At 47.0% G+C, this 20,874-nt stretch overlaps 1 protein-coding gene across 2 annotated transcripts; it reads left to right on the top strand.

Annotated features, from left to right (window-relative positions):
• Positions 1 to 9,562: 9,562 nt before the first annotated feature.
• On the top strand, positions 9,563 to 20,154 carry LOC127669757 (class I histocompatibility antigen, Non-RT1.A alpha-1 chain-like). 2 transcript variants are annotated; one of them, XM_052163961.1, is made up of 6 exons: positions 9,563 to 9,989; positions 14,967 to 15,263; positions 16,759 to 17,031; positions 17,337 to 17,612; positions 17,718 to 17,860; positions 18,500 to 20,154. In XM_052163961.1, exons 1-6 carry the CDS (start codon positions 9,938 to 9,940, stop codon positions 18,557 to 18,559), a joined length of 1,101 nt encoding a protein of 366 aa, XP_052019921.1. In that variant the 5' UTR covers positions 9,563 to 9,937; the 3' UTR covers positions 18,560 to 20,154. The 2 variants fall into 2 exon arrangements, with proteins under 2 accessions (XP_052019921.1, XP_052019922.1); XM_052163962.1 differs by lacking the exon at positions 9,563 to 9,989 and adding an exon at positions 11,420 to 11,569.
• Positions 20,155 to 20,874: the final 720 nt, after the last annotated feature.

Here is a 20,874-nt window from a genome sequence, read left to right on the forward strand (position 1 = left end):
ATAAAACAGGTAGACAAAAAAAAAAAAAAAAAATCAAACACTGATAATAAAACAATTTATTTTAAAACAAATTATTGTCCTGTGGTGGTGGTGGTGCACACCATTAATCTGAGCACTTGTGGGGCAGAGGCAGATGGATCTCAGAGTTCAAAGACAGCCTAGTCTACAGTGTGAGTTCCAGGACAACCAGGGCAGCACAGAAAAACTGTCTTGAAAAAACAAACAAACAAAAAGTATTATTTGCTATACATATATAATTTTTTACAAGTTATTAAAAATTAAAGCAAATTTCTATATGGCATGCTCATTTTAAAGAAATTTAAGGGCTGGAGAGATCACTTAGCGGTTAAGAGCACTGTCTGCTCTTCTGAAGGTCCCTAGTTCAATTCCAGCAACCACATGGTTGACGCCCTCTTCTGGTGTGTCTGAAGATAGCTATAGTGTACTTACATATAAAAATAAATAAATCTTTTTTAAAAAATTTAAACTTAGGTGTGCTGTTACATGCCTGTAATGCCAGCACTTGAGAAGTAGAGACAGAAGGATCAGGAGTTCAAAGTCCTCCTTATTTACAAAGTGAGTTTAAGGCCAGCCCAGGCTACTGAGCTACATGAGAAACTCTCTACAAACAGATATGGGGAGGGGGCGGATGATTAAATATTGGCTAAGTATTAGATCCTGAAGAACACAGAGCATCTTCGATTTTTTTCTTCTTCTTCTTCTTCTTTTTTTTTTGGTTTTTCGAGACAGGGTTTCTCTGTATACCCCTGGCTGTCCTGGAACTCAACTCTATAGACCAGGCTGGCCTTGAACTCAGAAATCCGCCTGCCTCTGCCTCGCAGGTGCTGGGATTAAAAGTTTGTACCACCACCGCCTGGCTTCGGATGTTTTTCATAGTTACTAATAATTTGATTTTATAGTCATCAGTACTAAGAATGCCACTTTATATAAACGCATGGGAGAAAAATGACAGAAGTATATTTAAGGCCATTCAAAAAGCAAGCCCTAATCCCAAGCCCAAATTCACTTAACTTTTTCGTGGTTTTTTGTTTGTTTTGTTGTTTTTGTTTTAGTGTCTATTTTTTGAAACAGGGTCTTCCATGTACCCCAGGCTATGCTATAATGCATGCTTTATGCAGTGCTGACTACAAAATTCAGGGCTTTATGTGTTCTAATCAACTAAATCCCCGGCTGGAGTAGCTGTTTGTTTTTGTCAGCAATTTAAGTCAGCAATTCAAATACCAAGTTTTAAAAGATTTTTATTGCCGGGCGGTGGCAATAAAACTCTACAGAGTGAGTTCCAGGACAGCCAGGGCTACACAAAGAAACCCTGTCTCGGAAAAACCAAATCAAAAAAAAAAAAAAAATTTTTACTTTGTGGGGGTGCCTGCATGTATGTGTACCATGTGTGTGCTTGGTGCCACTGGAGGCCAGAAGAAGCATCAGATCCCAGGACCTTGGAGTTACCGTGATACCGTCATCTAAGTGATGGGAGCTGAACCCATGTCCTCTCCTAGAGCAGTAAGTGCTCTGAATTTCTGGGTTTTCCTTCAGCCTTTAAAATCCAACCTTTAAAATCACCCTAACATAATGTAACCCAACACGCTCACACACTGAGGACAATACTGTCATTATTTTCTGTAATTAGAGCATGTCTCTATGAGAGTACAAAACTTTGTGTACACTAACACATTCCTAAAGTGCAGTGTTCAAATCTGAGCTGAGGAACTCTGGGCATTGTTCCTTGGTGTGTAGGGTGCTCAGAACCAAGGCTGCGGTGTAGACATGTAACAAAGTCAGAGCATGCGCTGATGAGGACAGCTTAAAGGTACCGCACCTTTTGGTTCCTAATTGCTCTTTGATGACTGTGCACTCAGAGACCTTGCCATTGTCCATGGCCCACCACAGTAGCTATGCAGATTCAAGACCCACTATCTAAGGTCTGGAAAGATGGATTTCCCTCATGTTGCTGCAAATCGCCCTAGCAATGTGTTCTACTTTCTTTTCTATTGCTGAGATAGAACACTTTAGCCAAAAGACAAAGTAGGAACGGGAGAGTCTATTTGGCTTACAATTCCAGGGTACAGTCGGTCCATCACAGAGGGAAGCCACAGTGGTGGAGCCTGTGACAGCCGCTCACATCAAGTCCACAGTCAAGAGAAATGAATGTGACCACATCACCTGCTTGTCATTCCACACATATGGCGAAGGAACTCACCTCACACCCAGAGAAGTTTGGCAGGGACCATGAAAGAGGTTGCTTGCTGACTGGCAGGCGTGGCTTGGGCTCAACTTACACAGCCTGGGACCTCCTGCCTAGGGGGGGCGATGTGCTACCTAAGAAAGCACCATCAATCAAGGAGACTCCCCAGGAACGGAAACTCCCCAGGAACGAGCCCGCTGGCGATCTGACGGAGATATCCTCAGTTGAGATTCGGTTCCCCTGAAACTCCGGGTTGTGTCAAATTGTCATTTAAAGAAGTTTACCAGAACACAGTAAAGGGATGTGTGGGTGTTCTAACCTCCTCCAAAGCACTCACTCCACAGCACTCACATCCTGCAGACACATCATCAGAGTTTCCTATAAGCCTGCATAAAGTCCCCCCCCCCCTTTTTTTTTTTGGTTTTTTTGGATTTTTTTTTTTTTTCGAGACAGGGTTTCTCTGTGTAGCCCTGACTGTCCTGGAACTCACTTTGTAGACCAGGCTGACCTCGAACTCAGAAATCCACCTGCCCCTGCCTCCCAGAGTGCTGGGATTACAGGCATGCACCACCACCGCCCGGCACCCCCATAATTTTAATAGATCAGAAGGGGATACTTTGGGGTTACCTTTGGGACTTTGTTAATGCTGAATTATATTTTTCTTCTTTAAGGGTCAAACTTTTAAGTCATCTGCTCTTCCCATCCCTGACTCCCCACTACCTGTACCTGTCTTCCCAGGGTGTCCATGGCTTTGGATCCCAGGATAAGTTTTGTGGACTTGGCCTCTGTGGGTTTTTTTTTTCACCCTACCAGCTGTAGAATATGTGAGCTAGCATCTTTACCTTCCTTTTTATTTAATTTTTATGCTTTATCTGCTGATAAAGCAGATACTGCTGTTCATAAATCCCCTTCCTGTTAGAGTTCCTGCTTTGGGTAATGGTTTGTACTCAGCAACACATCTCATTGCTGATGGTGGGGACATTCTACTTCCCTGCCACCTTCCCAAACATGTCACGTGCGGGGACTACAAGCTGTCCAGTCCTCTCACAACATCTGGTGAAGTGATAACTCTGTCAACTAGACACAACTTCGACTTACAAGACAAGAGTCTCAGTGAGGAACTGTCTACACTGGATTGGATGGTGGACGTGTCAGTGGAAGACAGTCTTCCTATTCACTCAGCAGGGGGTCTCCGTCCTAAGTGTAAAAAGACCGGGCTGAGCAAGCAAACAGGCCTCTCTATGTGTTCTGCTTCTGACTGTGGCACTGCTGCTGGCTGTTCCTCTGACTGTGTGGCACTGCTGGCTATTCTAAATCCCCGCTTTGCTGGCTTCCTGATAACTGTAACCTGGAATTATAAACTGAATAAAGTCCTTCCTCCCTCAGGCTGCTTCCTGTCAGGACACTTTATAAGAAACAGAAACTAAACTGACAGGGTATTCTCATCTTGAGAACACAGCATACCACATTCTAATTCCAATGTGGACAGTACCGACCACTGAGAATGACTCAGAAAAGCTCAGCTTATGAGTAATGAAATGAGTTTAACTCAAGGCTGTGTTTGAATCGCTGGCTAGAACCCTAGGGCGCTGCATCTCCCAGTCCCACTACCCCTGGTTTATGAATGGTTTCTTTTTATATGCACTAAGGAATCTTAGGTATCTGTCAACAGCAGCAGGCAGGGAAGGGATGGTAGCCAATGAACTCTAGGAGGGCAGCTATTTACAGAGTTATCTCCCTTGTTTCCAACAAACAAATGTTAACAGCCCCTTCAATTCTATATATAGTTCTGCTTATGTCCTTCCTTGGCCACAAGCTGGGGTCTCTGCTCAGTCACCATGGCAGCTCCTGCCCCAAGATGGTGATGGTCAGGCATTCTCTCAATTCACTTCTTAAAACCTTCTTTAAATTTTATACGTGTGCGTACTTTGTTTACATGCATGTCTGTGAATCCCTTACATGCCTGATGCCCACAGAGACCAGAAGAGGTCATCATATCCTATGCAACTGGAGCTACAGATGGTTGTGTGCCTCCACGCAGGTGCTAGGAATCAAACTCAGGTCCTCTGGAAAAGCAGCCAGTGCTCTTAATCACCAAGTCACCCTTCCAGCCCCTCACACCAACCTCTTAATATTATTGCACAATAATCATTTTATTTCCTTCTTCTTCTTCTTCTTCTTCTTTTTTTTTTTTTTTTTTTTTTTTTTGGATTTGCTTTTTTCAAGACAGGGTTTCTCTGTATAGTCCTGGCTGTCCTGGAACTCACTTGGTAGACCAGGCTGGCCTCGAACTCAGAAATCCGCCTGCCTCTGCTTCCCAGAGTGCTGGGATTACAGGCGTGCGCCACCACCGCCCAGCTCCTCCACTCCCTTCTAATGTGGCCAGAGACAGCCTTGGCTTTGGAAACTCAATTAAACAATAAAGGTTTGGAGAGCCTGGCAGTTCCATGTAGTCATCCCTAAGTAGCGGCCAAATGGCTTACGAAGAGCAGTGGGGATTTCTGTAGAAACCTGGCTGGAAAGCTAAAGTGCAGGTTGGAACTGGGTAAAAGAAACAATGACTCCTGTATCACTTCACTACTGATGAACATTGTGTCTTCCTCCTCCAGCTTTCCTCTCCCCAGCAGACTTGTGTGGAGGCTTTGTCTGTCCTGTCCCTGCTCCAAAATCAACATCAAGAAAATTCATCTTTGGCACCCACATGGCAAACATGAAAGAGGGGAGGGGAGAGAGCTTGGGTTTAGGCACTCACTAGCCTGGGAAGACTGAAGAACACTATACAAGATGAATAGAATGCGTCAAAGTAACCCTTTACCCAGCAGGTGCTGGGCTGTGCCTCCCACCCTCACTGGAGTTGTAGGCAAAGGTTCATGGGAGTAAGGTAATGAGCTCTAAGTGCTGGTGTTTTGTCTAAGCTCCACCCCACACCTACCTGGCAATAGCCAGGTATGCCCCGCCCCAGAGATCTGGCCCACTATAAGAGGGGCTACTTGCCCCTCCTCGATCTTTTTGCTCTCCACTCTCCCACATACTCTCACCTCTCTGCTCCTTGGGCTCTCCTCCTCCCCCCCCCCCCCCACATGGCCATGGCTGGCCTCCACTTCTCTTCTCCTCTCTCTCTCTTTCTCTCCCTCTCCTCTCTCCTCTCTTTCTCTACCACTAACTCCCATCCCCTACTCTGAATAAACTCTATTCTATACCATGCCTGTGTGTGTGTGGTCCCTCAGGGGGCAGAGGTGCCCAGGCAAGGGCCTGCCTGGGCATCCCCTTCCCCACGCCGCCATGCCACATTCCCTTAACCCCCATCCTCCTCTTTTTAAGCCCCTACATTTGGTGCTGAGACCCTGGACGAGAAACACCATGGGATACACTTGATTAAGCCTCTCCCACACTAAGCCCAGCCTCTGGGACCTTGCAGCCAGCGGGTCATCCACAGCTTGACTCTTTCCAAAAGCAGAGGATAGTAAAATGAGGTCTGGAGTTAGGGTGCTGTTACATAAGAGGAGAGCTGGGCTTCGGAGGATGCCCCACCCCCAGCCTCCTCCCTTTCAGTTTCCAGTACTTAGGTTTCAGTTTCCTGTCAGGCCACAGGCTGACAGGAAACTGCCCATATCCAATTAGGCCTTGTGGTGATAATTCCCTAGTTCCCATTGAGTTGGTTTTGTTTTTGGTTTTGGCCAGCTCAAGGTTTATTTCAGGAGGGAGAAGTTAGGGGTGGGAGCAGCATTGTTTGCGTTTTTAAAATATTTGTTTTGTGTATATGTCTGTGTGGGTGCATGCATAACATAAATGTGTGCAGAGATCAGAGGACAATTTTAGGAAATTGGTTCTCTCCTTCCACATGTGGTTCTGGGACCAATGTGAGGTTGAGGTCATCAGGTCATCAGGCAAGAGTGTTGGTATTCTGTCTAAACTCCACCCCACACTTATAAGGTATGCCCCGCCCCATAGACATGGCCCACTATAAAAGGGGCTACTTGCCCCTCCTCTCTCTCTCTTTGCTCTCTCCCATCCCACTCTCACCTCTCTGCCCCTTGGGCTTCCCTCTCTCCATGTGGTCATGGCCAGCCTCCACTACACTCTTCTCTCTCTCTCTCTCTCTCTCTCTCTCTCTCTCTCTCTCTCTCTCTCTCTCTCTCTCCTTCCACTATACCACTAACTTCCAACCTCTACCCTGAATAAACTATTGTATACCATGCCTGTGTGTGTGTGGTCCCTCAGGGGGAAAAGATGCCTGGACAAGGGCCTGCCTGGGCACCCCCTTCCCCTACACGCCGTGACACACTCCCTTAACCCCCAATCCTCTCTTTTTAAGCCCCTTCAAAGAGTTCTTCCCCACCACAAGAACCATCTCAGGTCCCCTTCTGTACAAGTTTTAGACATCTAGTGCCCCCTCCCATACTCAGCCCTCTTAAAGGACTGGGAAATATCACCCATCACAGGTTTAAAGGGTTTAATATCTTCATCAACCCCTTAGCTCCTGTTCACATCATTCAATACTCTTTTGAAATAACAACTAGACCCAGCAGTGACCAACAGAAAAATTTCATGTTCCATTGCGTTCTGAACTGGTTGGTGTCTATCCACAGCCTGAGAGCTGTGAACGCACTAGCAGAAGAAGGTTGTGATAAGGTTCTGTAGGTAAAGTGTTTGCTTTGAAGCCTAACAGTGGTCTGAGTTTACCGCATCCTGCCGAGCTGAAGCTGACTGCAGCCACTGGTTCCCCTGGCACTCGACAGGGCCTGGTAGGACTGGATGAAGGTTAAGACAGCCCCTACCTGTCTCCTCTCTGCCAAGGAAGGCAGGAAGGGCCCATAGCCACAGTTTGAAGGCAGGAAGAGGTCTCTTCAAATTCTTCTTTGAAGACCTAGAAATCCACCACATAAAGATGGAAGTATCCTCAGACCTTCCATACATACTACAGCACCCATGCCACACAACCCCATTACCAACACAACAGTAATAAAATCAAAACAAAAAAAAGGGGGCTGGAGAGATGACTCAGTGGTTAAGAGCATTGACTACTCTTCCGAACGTTCTGAGTTCAAATCCCAGCAACCACATGGTGGCTTACAACCATCTGTAACAAGATCTGACTCCCTCTTCTGGAGTGTCGGAAGACAGCTACAGTGTACTTATATATAATAAATAAATCTCTTTTTAAAAAGTTAAAAACCTAACCAGTTGCTCTTGCTCTTCAGCAGGGTAGGAGAGACCAAAACCTAACTCAACTTACAGGAAAGACAGTGATGGCTACTCAAGACAAGGCCTTCACTCAAACCCAAAGCCCACCGATCTATATGGTTGGCCAGCTTGCTCTGGCCATCCCACGTCCACCTCTGGAGTTTAGAGCTACACGCAGGCTGACATGCTCATGTAGTGAGAATTTTGGAATTTTGGTTTCCTTAAAAACACACAACTATTATAAGTATGTGTTTTTGTTTTTAATCCTGGGTGTGGGGCGTGGAGCTGTTTCAAGGCAGCTGACCATGATTTGCCTCCAAGTTTAGCTGGGGCATGACGCTGCCAACTGCAGATGTTTTCTGCAACTGTGTGATGCTCAGAATTCTGGGGACTTTTCAGATGGCGGGTTGGGATATTGGTGGCTGTTGGTGGCTGTTGGTGGCTGTTGGTCTCAGTTAAGCAGTTGTTCACAAGACACAGGAAGAAGAAATAGATATCTAGATATCCTGACTGCAAAGCTTAGACTCTCCCGGGGGAGCTCAATGGCCCTAGTCAGCAGGAAGTAGTCTAATGATGTTGTTGCCCCTTTGCAACCCATGGCTTTATTCAAGGATCTCTTTCCTTTCCTCTTCTTTTTCCTCTCCTATCTAGTGTTTGGGGGGTGAAAGGGACAAAGAAAAGAGATGGAAAGGGTGGAAGAAAACAGAAACCCCAGCTCCAGATCTCGTGTTTGCAGGGCAAACACTTTAACCATCTCCCTAGCCCCTCGTTTTTTTAAAATACAAAAGTATATCAAGGGCTAGAGAGATGGCTCAGTGGTTAAGAGCACTGGCTGCTCTTCTAAAGGTCCTGAATTCAATTTCCAGTAACCACATGGTGGCTCACAATCATCTGTAATGGGATCTGATGCCCTCTTCTGGTATGTCTGAAGACAACTACTTATATACATAAAATAGATAAATAAATCTTAAAAAAAAAAATCTAAGTATTTAGAGTGCTCAGTTTGATCTAAAGTCTCTATACAAAGTCCTACAATCACAGAAGAAAGAAAAGACGTTTGGTAAAAGATGTGTTCAGAATAAAATTTGAAATTTTTCGTTAAATAAATTTCAAATAGACATGGCTCAGTGGGTGAGCCGTCTTGTCAGTCATACACTGCAAACTCTTCACCAAGTATTGCTCTCCTAAGCTCCGCAGACTGTGCTGAAACAACCTTATCTTTTCTGTGAAGCACGCTCTCGTATTTTATTATAACCACAAGCTGACTGGTAGGCTTTCATATCTACTGATCTACTTTGTGTTTCCATGGTCAACTCTTTAAGCGTCTTGTATAAGAGAAGATGTAGTGTTTGTCTTTCTGTGCCTGGGTTATCAGAAATCCCGACTGTTAAGATCAAACTACCCCAGTGAGCTCGCGGCTCCTAGTCAGTAAGAAGTGGGCCAAAGGTTAGGCTCGTAGTTGCCAAGCCCCACTCATTCATTCCCCTCTCCACCTCCCCCAGCACTCAAGTCACTGCTGCAGCCAGAGGTGGCTGTTTATATGGCTGTTTATATGGGTGCCTGCCAGCTGCCATGCTTCCTGCCTTGATGATAATAGACTGAACCTATGAATTTATAAGCCAGCCCCAGCCAAATGTTGTCCTTTATAAAAGTTGCCTTGGTCATAGTGTCTCTTCACTGAAATTGAAACCCTAAGACTAAGACACACACACACACACACACAACACACAAATTAAAAATAAAATAAATCTTTTTTTCTAAAAGAAAATATAAAATCTCTTTAAAACAGAAAATACCTAGTGAGAAGGAAAAAGAAAGCAACCGGCACACTAAGCTAGAACAGTGGCTGCCTTGTCTGAGGGCCCCTTGATGCTTTAGGTGCACTGAAATGAACACAGGTCCACAACGATACAAGTTAGTTAACTACCACCGAGTGAAGTGCTGTGGCTTTGACTTCTCAGTTTCACCACTTCCCTCCCGAGAAGGAGGTGATGGGGGAGAGGACGAGGTGGTGGGGAGAGGACGAGGCCGTGAGGACGAGGTGGTGGGGAGAGGAGGAGGCGGTGCCCGTGAGGACGAGGTGGTGGGGAGAGGAGGAGGCGGTGCGGAGACGGACGAGGCCGTGAGGACGAGGTGGTGGAGAGAGGAGGAGGCGGTGCGGAGAGGACGAGGCGGAGAGGAGGAGGCGGTGGGGCGGGGTCGCCGCAGGACAGTGGGACGGCTCTGAAGTCTGACAAAAGTAAACAGCCTGGAGTTGCTGGCAAAGTGCCAGAAATGCCATACAGAGGGGACAAACCCCCTAGGGGCCGCAGCCTGGAAGCCAGCAGAACCATATCCAGAAAAGAAGCCCCGCACCCTAGTGGGGAGCTCTGCAGGAACCCCTGAAAAAAGAAACCCCAGAAGCTTGGTACTGAATCCGCCAGTGCCCTTATCCGCCCTTAAACACGCTCCACCCCCACTCCGTCACTGGTTCCTTTCTGCAGACAGTTGCGATTTCTCTAAAGTCTAGTTTCTCACGACAAGAAAGACTTAAAACTTGATCCCGACACCATGTGGGCGCTTATCTTCTGGTTCCTGAGCTACCCCAGGGACAGCGGAGCCAGTAAGTAGGGTTGGGAAGTGGGCTGTGTGCCGAGTAAATTTAAGGCAGGAAAACCTCCAATCAGGAACCTCGGTCCATTTTGTAGAAGACTAGGTGTCACTTAGTAACTCTGGCTGTCTTCGAACTCACTATGTAGACCAGGCTGGCCTCGAACTCAAAGGAGTTGGGATTAAAGGCATGCACCACCAAACCAGCCCTTGCCTTACATTCTAATGTGGTTGTATATGTGTATATTTGCCAGAGGTCAGAAGAGGGCATGATGGGCTGGAGAGATGGCTCAGCGGTTAAGAGCACTGATTGCTCTTCTGGAGGTCCTGAGTTCAAATCCCAGCAACCACATGGTGGCTCACAACCATCTGTAATGGGATCTGATGCCCTCTTCTGGTGTGGCTGAAGATAGCTATAGTGTACTTACATATAATAATAAATAAATCTTAAAAAAAAAAAAAAAGAAGAAGAAGAAGAGGGCATGAGGCCCCCTCCAGGTGGTGCTCAGAACAACACCACCTCTTCCGTCTCCCCAACAACCTCCCTACTTCTGTGAACTGTATGTTTACTTATAAAGTATACACTGTGCACACTGTAATGTAAATTTATTCACATGCATGTTTGTGTGTGCTCTTGTATAGCCTGCAACCCATACTACAGCCCAGATGTGGCGGTCAAAGGACAACCTGTTTGGATCAGGTCTCCTTCCACCATATGGTGGCAGCAGGTGCCTTTACCAGCTGCCTAGTCTGTCTCCTGGGTATCCTCATTTGTTAAAGTTAAGTCCTGGTTCTTCCTGCCAGCCCCATGCTCCCAGAAATACGACTTAGACTCAAATTATATTTACGAATACCTTGGCCATATAGCGAGGCTCTACTCTGACTACATCATAACTAAAATACCCATTTGTTTTAAGCTGCATTTTGCCATGTGGCTGGTTACCTGTGCTCAGGGACCGTGTGTCCATGTATCCATCTCCTCACCTTTTTTTAGGCTCCTCTCCCTGACTCCTCTCCTAAATTTCTTTCTCCTCCCGATGTCCCACCTCTATTTCCTGCTTAAGCCATAGGCTTTATGACAGGTAAGGTATCCATATAATACACAAGATGATCTCTCTATGGTCATCATCATCATCATCAATACTTATTTAGATATAGGATTCTATTTATGTGACCCTCAAATTCATGATCCTCCTGCCTCAGCTTCATATACACATGTATGCAAATAATCATGAACATATACATGCATAATTATACATTTCTGCTAGCTGGTTATAATGGTTGATTTTGAGTCAATCTGACTAGAACACAATATTCAGATAGTTGTGTGAACATTATTATAGACATTTCTGTGAGGCTGTTTTTTGGATGGAATTTACATTAAATCAGCAGAAATCTGCTACAGCAGAAATGCCTCTGTCATAGGGAAGGGCCTTATCAGTTGAACAGAGAGACAGACTAAGGTCCTCAAGGAAGAAGAAACTGCACTCCAACTTTGTCCTCACACTTGACTGCAAGGTTGGCCTGCCCACCCTGCAGTTTTACAATGTACCCTGCCAGGCATGGGGCAGTTTGCACAACTTCCTGAGACAGGTAGGTCCTCTGTCCTGAGTTTCTCTAGGTCTCTAACTCCTGTCGTGTGCAGGGGCCTTATCAGATAGCAGACGTGTTTACAGACTTGTGGGCCCCCTTGTGAAGGTGCACAGCACAAGGCCTAGGATGCATGGGGGCATTAAGGTGTCGTGCAGGTGGAGATGGAAAGGTCACGAGTTCCGAGAAGGAAAGGAACCTTTAAAAAAACAACAAGGAGAGAGGGCCTGGAGAGATGGCTGCGTGGTTAGGAGCACTGACTGCTCTTCTAACCATCCATGATGAGAGCTGACGCCCTCTTCTGGAGTATCTGAAGACAGCTACAGTGTATTTGCATATAATAATAAATAGATCTTTTAAAAAAAATAACAAGGAGAGAAACTAGAGCTGAAGAGGAGCTCAGTAGGAAGAGTACCTGTCCAGGTATTTATTAGGAGTCGAACCCTCCTGCCACAATGAAAGAAATAGAAACTTTATATAGAGAGATTGGGATAAAAGGGCTTCTGGCAGTGGCTCTCAGGCGCATGACCCTTACCAGCACATTTTAGGAACCTCTGTTATGTCCAGGTCTCAGGATTCCCGGAAGGACTCTAAGAACTGCTGGGGGTTTTTTCCGGTTTTTTGTTTGTTTGTTTGTTTGGTTGGTTTGGTTTGGTTTGGTTTTTGGAGACAGAGTTTCTCTGTGTAGCCCTGGCTGTACTGGAACTAACTCTGTAGACCAGGCTGGCCTCAAACTCAGAAATCCACCTGCCTCTGCCTCCCAAGTGCTGGGATTAAAGGCGTGCGCCACCACTGCCGGGTGACTTGGTGGTTTTTATGCAAGCATAAACAGGGATTCTTGGACTTCGGGGTTAGAGAGGGAGGTGACAAGGAAAATCATCCTTCCAACACAATATCATCATTTGTTCAGGCAGCAGGGTAACTAGGAGGGGACACTATTCTGACCTGGGAAGTAACTTTAGAGTGCTATGGGGAACTAGTGTGTTTTTACACACTGGCCACAGCTATCTGGGAGCGCTTAACTACCCTCCTCTCACGGCCCAGACATGGGGCGCTTATCTCTTCAAGGATGTTTGGTCCTCGCTTTTCCCAAGGACAGGAGCCATCTGCACTGAGAAGTGCTAGCCACCTATCAGGGAGATTGCCAGGGGCTGGGGGGATGTTGCCATTTGTCTATTCTCAACTTGGCATCTGTCTCTCCAGGGGTGGGGAGGGAGTTCGCTAGGGAGTGCCACCACGAAGATGTGGATAGCAATATTTCAGCGCCAGACCAGGCTTTCTCTGAAAGGCTGGGGAGAGGAGGGGAACTCCCTGCGAGCTGCGAGAGAGAAAGGACAGGGCAGGCTGTCTGCCCTCTTCACCTCTAGGAGACTTCTGAGGCTTTGGGTTATAGAATGTTAGAGGGAGAAGCCTGGGCTTCCTATCAGCTTTCTTCTATACTAAAAACAGTTGAAATGGAGCTGGATATGGTATCTCACACCCGTGATCCTGTGATCATTTGGAAGACTGAGTAGGAGGATTGCTGAGTTCTAGGCAACCCTGGGCTGCAAGTAAGACTCCACCCCAACCCCAGAAAACAACTAGTGTATATCTTTCAGGATGTGGGTGACCTACTTGTCCTTCCAAACAGGGAACACCCACAACAACCTGGAAATCCTGCCTGCGTGTGTATCCACAGATAAAAGCAAAGCCAGGAAGTGGTGGCCTAGGACTTGGAAGGCAGGCAGATCTCCGTGAGTCAGGGCCAGTCTGGTCTGCAGAGTGAGTTCCAGAACAGCCAGGGCTACACAGAAAAACCCTGCCTCGAGAAACAAAACAACAACAAAACGCAGTTTCAAATATGCACTAGAATTTGATGCAATACAATGAGGTCTTACTTGGCTATAAAATGAAATCCCATGCCATTTTTAAGCAATATGAACTTATGACATTGTGAGGGATGTGTACAACTGAAATCCGTACACTAAGAAGCAAGCCTCAGAAAGACGAATAGATTTCTCGTCACTGGAACTTGGTTTCAAATTATTATTATTTGTGTGTGTGTGTGCTGGGTATGGTGGTGCACACCTGTAATACCAGCATTTGGGAGGTGGGGGCAGAAAGATCAGAAGCTCAAGGCCGGCCTCAGCTCCATGAGATCCTGTCTCAAAAATGAACATTTAAAAACAAACATAAAATTATACACACGTGTATGTGTGCTTTTAAATATATGGGAAGACTGCAAAACAAGATAGAAACATGGAAGAGATATTAAAGGAGGCCGGTGATACAGAATAGGTGATAAAAACAGAAGCAGCAGAGCCAGGTTTAACTAGGAAAGAAATGGAAGCAGCTGGAGAAAGGGCAGGAGTATGGGCCAGAGCAGCGAGGGGAAGAGCACATGGCAACAAAGTCTAATGGCAGAGGCTGCACAGGTGGTTCAAATGATAACAGAGTCTAATGGCAGAGGCTGCAGAAGCAATTCAAATGATAACAGAGTCTAATGGCAGAGGCTGCAGAAGCAATTCAAATGATAACAGAGTCTAATGGCAGAGGCTGCACACAGGTGGTTTACTAGTAAAAAATACATACTGCTCTTGCAAAGGGTAGAAGTTCAGTTCCCAGTACAACCACCAGTAACTCCACTTCCAGGGGACCAGAAACCCTCTCCTGGCCTCCGTGGGGGAGGAGGAGAAGGAGGGTGTTCATCACATATGTTAAGTACCTACCTGCACAAGCCAGAAGATGACACCAGATCCTTTAAGACTAGAGTTACAGGTGGTTGTTAACAGCCATGTGGGTGTGGGAACTAAACTTGGATCCTCTGCAAGAGCAGCAGGTACCATCTCTTCAGTCCCTAAAATCATCTTTACAGAAAGAAAAATCATCCTGCTTGGGATGAAGGTCAGTGGGAGAGTAGCTGTCTAGCATGTGCAGTCCTGAGTTCAGCCCCCTCCCCAGCACTTAGAATACAAAGTAACCCTGTACCCAAGCATAATGCACATATGCACTAAGACGAAACCCATTACTTTGTATCCTAACTTCTTTAACTAAAAACAAAATCAAAACTCTGATATGGGGAGAGTGAGGTGCTTCAGCTCTGTGTGTGTACCACACACAGACAGTGCCTTTTGGGGGTGGAAGGCAGAAGGCATCAGATTCCCTGGAGCTGGAGATAGAGATGGTTGGGAGAGGCCATGTGGATGCTGGGAATTGAACCCAGGGCCCCTATAAGAGACCAATACTCTTACCACTGCGCCATCTCTCCAGCCCCTTACGCTCACACCTCGTTGATTCTCTGAATTATCCTAGTGCATGGGGTGGAATCTGATTCTCTTGGCTAGTGGGTTGTCATGGAATGTTCTCATTTATGTTTGTGCCCATACTCGGTACCTCACACTAAATCCCATTCTTTCCTCAGGATCTCACTCTCTGCACTACTCTTACTCGGCCGTGACTGAGCCAGGCCCAGGAGTCCCTGCATTTTTTGCCAGTGGCTTTGTAGATAACCAGCTCTTCATCCACTATGACAGTAGGAACATGAAGGCAGAGCCTTGTGTCGACTGGCTGAGGGAAAATCCACGTTACTTTGCTCATGAGACCCAGGTTTTCACCAATCGGATGAAGATTTTCCAGTTGAGTCTGAGAAATATTCAGCAATACTACAACAGCTCTGGTGCCCAGAGTCGGAGAGCAGACGGCTTCTACCAGCAAGCAGGTATGTGCGTGGAAATGGCGGCAGGAAAACTTACCGGTCTCACCTAATCCCTCAGTGCCCTGACAGACTGTCCCTTGAGAACACATCTGGCCACATCTGCTCCCAGAGCTCAGGGTCTGTTTGACAGTCACCTGTCAAATGAGTCACAGATGTACGGACTGCATATTTTGGGAGGCAGGAACCAACAAACATACGTAACCATTTGTCTTCAAAGTGCTTACAACTTCTATGGGAAGGCACTCAAATGTCTGAAGACCCTTGTGACCCTGAGGCCAGCGCCTCTTTGAGACCCAAATGAGACAGACAAATATTTGCTATCTGACTGAAGCAAGCAGAGGAGACACCCAGTGCCAGGAAGTTTCAAAACTGAGATGGGTCTGATAATGCACCTGTGAGTCTGGGCCTGTTCCAATGCTCCAGCACAGCGGGTTCAGACGGAAGGAGAGGCGGCTCATGATCTTAGAGCTTTATTGTAGAATAGAATGGGGGGGGGGGATAGGTAGAAGCCAGCCATGGCCATGTGGAAAGAGAGGGGAAGGAATGGGGAGAGAGACAGAGACAGAGAGAGACAGAGAGACAGAGAGAGACAGAGAGAGAGAAAGAGAGAGAGACTTTTCATATGACCAGCAGTCACAATACAGCCAAGCACAGGGTAGGATTCAGCAGAATGAGCTCAGAAAACAGATTTTAGAAAAAAGGTTTTTAGCAAATATTTCCCACTGCTCAGCACAACTGAAACAAATCTGTGAAGGGCTGTTAGGTCAGTGTGGAACTATGGAGAGCTAATGGATGAGGTTGCTAATCCTAAAATGATCAGAGATTCCACAAGACTGGCCACGTAAGTGGTCACACCTTCAGAAACTCACGGTGTAAGAGACACATACAGTCCCCTTCGTTGTAGTAAGTATTGGCTAAAGAGCGTGGCCCTGAAGCCCGTGGGGCAGAGGAGGACCTAAGCCAGCCAGGCAATCAGTTACACTGGACTTTGAAATTTGTTAAAGAACTCTTCAGCATAAAGCTGTTCTCTTGGTGATCAGTGGTTGGTCTGGTTCAGTTTGGATTTTTTTTGTTTTATTTTGTTTGTTTCAATAGTAAGCGTAGTGTGTCCTTTGCCACCGTGCTCGTGTGCCATGCCCTGCTCCTGGGAGTTTACTCCGGGACTCTGGGACTGCTTGCACAAGAGTCCTGTGGTCATGCTCTGGGCTCGTGCACAGAGGGTGAAAAGCCTGTGTAACGACACAGCAAAGCCCGAGGTTTTAGCTCCCTATGCAGTGCTCTTTTGCCATGACCTGAAGCATCTTGGGCCTCGCCCCTGACAGAGCTGACAACACTTCCAAGGCATCAGTGGAAAGCCAGACTAGGTTATCTACAGTGTGAACATCCATCCTCTAAGGAGAACCCAAGGAATCCAGGGCAGCGGGGACCATAATGGAGAGGCCTGGGAAATACATCTGTGCTCACTGGCATGCCTGTGGGGGGGGGGCGGTGCTTCTAGGTCCTCATACCCTCCAGTTCACATACGGCTGTGAGATGCAGGACGACAGGACCGCGGGGCACTGGCAGTATGGCTACGATGGCATGGATTACCTGACCTTGGACTTGGACTCTATGCAATATACGGCAGCCACCTTCATTGCTGGCTTCACCAAGCGCAAATGGGAGAACAATGAGTACTGGCTGGAGAGAGAGAAGACCTACTTGGAGAAGGAGTGCATCCTATGGCTGCAGAGATACTTAATCATGGGAGGAGAGAACTTTAACCGAACTGGTAATGGCACCCCCTCCAAGCCCAGCCCTCCTCCCTGTGGCCAGCAGGGTGAGAGCTCACTCTGTAGTTGGTGGGGAGCTCCTGTAGCCATGTAGCAAGAATGTAGGCTCTCAGGGTGGGTCCAATTGCTGAGGTAGCTTCCCACAAGCAGATGTGAGCTCTTTTGAGTCTCCTAGACTGTGGTCACCTACCACCTCTGCAGTGTCTACTCTCTAAATGTGTCCCAAGGGTACTTGGGGGTATATCCTACTTCTGCCTTTTCCACTGGAGACACCAGCATCTGTCTGTCTGTCTGTCTACTGCAGACCCTCCACAGACAATAGTGACCTATCACCCCAGACCTGAAGGTGATGTCACCCTGAGGTGCTGGGCCCTGGGCTTCTACCCTGCTGACATCACCCTGACCTGGCAGTTGAATGGGGAGGAACTGACCCAGGACATGGAGCTTGTGGAGACCAGGCCTGCAGGGGATGGAACCTTCCAGAAATGGGCAGCTGTAGTGGTGCCTTCTGGAGAGGAGCAGAAATACACATGCCATGTGCTGCATGAGGGGCTGCCTGAGCCCCTCACCCTGAGATGGGGTAAGGAGAGAATAGGGCCACAGAGCCTATTGCCAAGGAAAGCAGAGGCCCTTCTGGAGACCCTGAGCAGAGCCAGGGCCCTCCATCTTTCTTTTCCCTTCCCAGAGCCTCTTCAACTCATCACGCCCACGACAGGAGTATGTGCTAGGGGCAGATGTGGACCTCAAGCTGCCACCTGGAGTGTCCTTATGGTTCTTTCATTTGGCATAGTAACTGTGTCTCTTGTACTTATCTGCTACAAAATTCAGGTAGGAAAAAGGAGGTCTGGGTGCCCTATCTTGGAAGAAGGGTCAAAAGTCAAGCTATTAAACTCTTGCCATTGGGCCAACATGGTGACTTTCTGTGGTGTGGCAAAGGCTGGAAGGGTGGCAGGCTGAGAAACTGCAGGTGAGAAGTGCCAGAGACTATCACACCACCTGACACCTGACACCACGGACAACTGCTGGCATGGCTGCCTCCAGCATGCTCCAGGATCTCCCTGAGCATGGATGTCCCCATGCCTGTATGCAGGTTCCAGGAGCGCCACCTGTGATACCCAAAAAGCGAAGTGAGCCCGCTCCTCATGGGATAAAATGAGATTACTGAAATTCTTATGAGATTAAGTGGAAACTAGACAGGATCCTGAGTGCACCAGTGAATCTAAGACAAGCATGTAACAGAAACTCTGTGTGTGTGTGTGTGTGTGTGTGTGTGTGTGTGTGTGTGTGTGTGTGTGTGTGTATACAAAAAGATACCTGAGTGACTATGTGACTATAGGGGTCTGTATGAGATTTATGACCTTTTACATGAATATGTGCATTTGTGTACATAGCATATATGTGCATATACACGTTTTGCTCTTGGACATCCTCACAGTTAACTTCATACTGGTTGTTCCCACCCTACAGGCCAGAAGAAAGTACTGGACTTCTCCACCTGTCACTGAAGATGAGAGACTCTCAGGATGAGGACCGAGAGACAAAGGACTATGTAGAGTGGTAGAAGGTAGCCTGGTCCCCGAGGCTGAGCTAAAGCTAAAAGCCCCGGAGACCCTGAAGAGACAGCAGGAGCTTTGTCTGCTCCCGGGCACCAGGGCCCTGTCACTAGTCGTCACTCCCATAGATTTGTGGCCACCAGTCCCAAGACCCCCACAGTAGATGAAGAAAAGAGACTACGTGTGGTCACGTAGGCTCCAGACAGCTCTCCATTCTAACGGGATGTCTAGAGGCCTGGAGGGCTTAGCCAACAAGCTCTCCTTCCTAGACATCCCTCCCTGAAACAGGTATTTAATCTCAGGCCACCCTGACAAGTATGGTTTTACATATCCACTTTCCGCCATGACAATAGATAGAGTAATAAATAAGTCAGTTAAGGAACAAACAAAGCATAAACAGAGTAGTTAAGGAACAAAGCATTTTTCTTGGGGTGAAGATTTATCTATTTATTTTATGCTTATGAATACACTGCCACCATCAAGCCAAGAACTCTTCCTGTGGGGCTGGCGAGAACTTGTAACCCTGGACCTGTAATGACAAATCAAACACATGATCCGTACTTCTTGGATAATTATTAGTCCATCTTTGTTCTGTGAGACCTATATAAAGAAGCACCTCGTTGCTGGTCAGTCAGAGCTGCAAAATTCCCAACTCTCTGCCAGGGACGCACAGGGAAGGCCTCTCCCCCACACCCCGTCTGTGGCATCCCTTAAAGTACATTTTGTCCCAAGTACAGCTCAGTTTCTTTGCTAGTTTGAGTGAAAATGCCCTTCCCGACGGGCGGTGGTGGCGCATGCCTGTAATCCCAGCACTCTGGAAGGCAGAGGCAGGTGGATTTCTGAGTTCCAGGACAGCCAGGGCTACACAGAGAAACCCTGTCTCTGTATAAAGACCAAATCCAAATCCAAAACAAACAAACAAAAAAAAAAAAGCCAAAAAAAAAAAAAAAGGAGCCCCTCCCATAGGCCAAAGGGCTTGGCATTGTTGGGAGGTGTGGCCTTGTTGGCGTGGGTGTGGCCTGGTTAGAGGCGTGTCCCTAGGGAACCAGCTTTGAGGTTTCCATGTGGAATTCTCTTCCTGCAGGCTGCTGATCTGGATGTAGGACTCTCGGCTCCTTCTCCAGCACTATGTCTGCCTGCACATCTCCATGTTTCCCACAATAATGAAAATGAACTAAACCTCTGAAACTGTAAGGCAGCCTGTTTTTGTTAGTGTTTTGGAGGAACGTGGAGAGCTTTGGGGGCCACTTCTACAAATTTGTCAAGAATTTGACACTGGGATAGGATTCTTTGTATCATGATGGGTCTTGTTAAGACCCTGAATACAGTAATCATGGGACCTTTGTTCCTTAGGGCAGGAGAGATGGCTCAGTGGTTAAGAGCACTGACTGCTCTTCCAGAGGTCCTGAGTTCAATTCTCAGCAACCACATGGTGGCTTACAACCATCCATAATGGGATCTGATGCCCTCTTCTGCTTTGTCTGAAGACAGCAACAGTGTACTCATAAGCAATAAATAAATAAACAAACAAACAAATAAATAAATAAATAAAATGCTTTTGTTCCTTAACTACTCCGTTTATGCTTTGTTTGTTCCTTAACTAATTTATTTATTACTCCATTCATCATCATGGTGGACATGGGATAACTACTCTCTCTGTTTATGCCATAGAACTGACCCTATTCTTTGCATGTACCTAGAATGGTATAAAAGCAGGCTAGGGAAAAACAAAAACAAAAACAAAAAACCTGCTTCATCCTCAGCACTGGCTGGAGTCATGTTATAGTTTTGTCTAATTGTCTTTTTCTTTTCGATCCTCACTCCCTCCCTCAAAACCCTGTTGACTGACTGAGCTGGCTTGGCCAGAGGGAAAGATTTATTCAGCTTACACTTCCACAGCACTGCTCATCACCAAAGGAAGTCAGGACAGGAACTCACACAGGACAGGAACTTGGATGTAGGAACTGATGCAGAGACCATGGAAAGGTGCTGCTTCCTTCACAGGACCTGTTCAGCCTGCTTTCTTATAGAACCCAGGACCACCTGCCCAGGCATGGCACCACCCACCATAGGTTGGGCCCTCCCCCACTCATCAGTAACTGAGAAAATGCCTTACAGTTGGATCTCATGGAGGCATTTCCTCAACTGAGTACACATTCTTAACTGCTGAGCCAGCTCCCCTCCCCAACTCCCATTTCTGTCTCTGCTTGTTGACCTGTGTTGACTGGCATCATGAACTCTGGCATGAGTTCTGAATACGTCCTAGCAACCATACAAGTCAGCCTGGGA

The sequence above is a fragment of the Apodemus sylvaticus genome, chromosome 19 (genome assembly GCF_947179515.1).
Source record: "Apodemus sylvaticus chromosome 19, mApoSyl1.1, whole genome shotgun sequence".
Lineage (NCBI taxonomy): Eukaryota > Metazoa > Chordata > Mammalia > Rodentia > Muridae > Apodemus > Apodemus sylvaticus.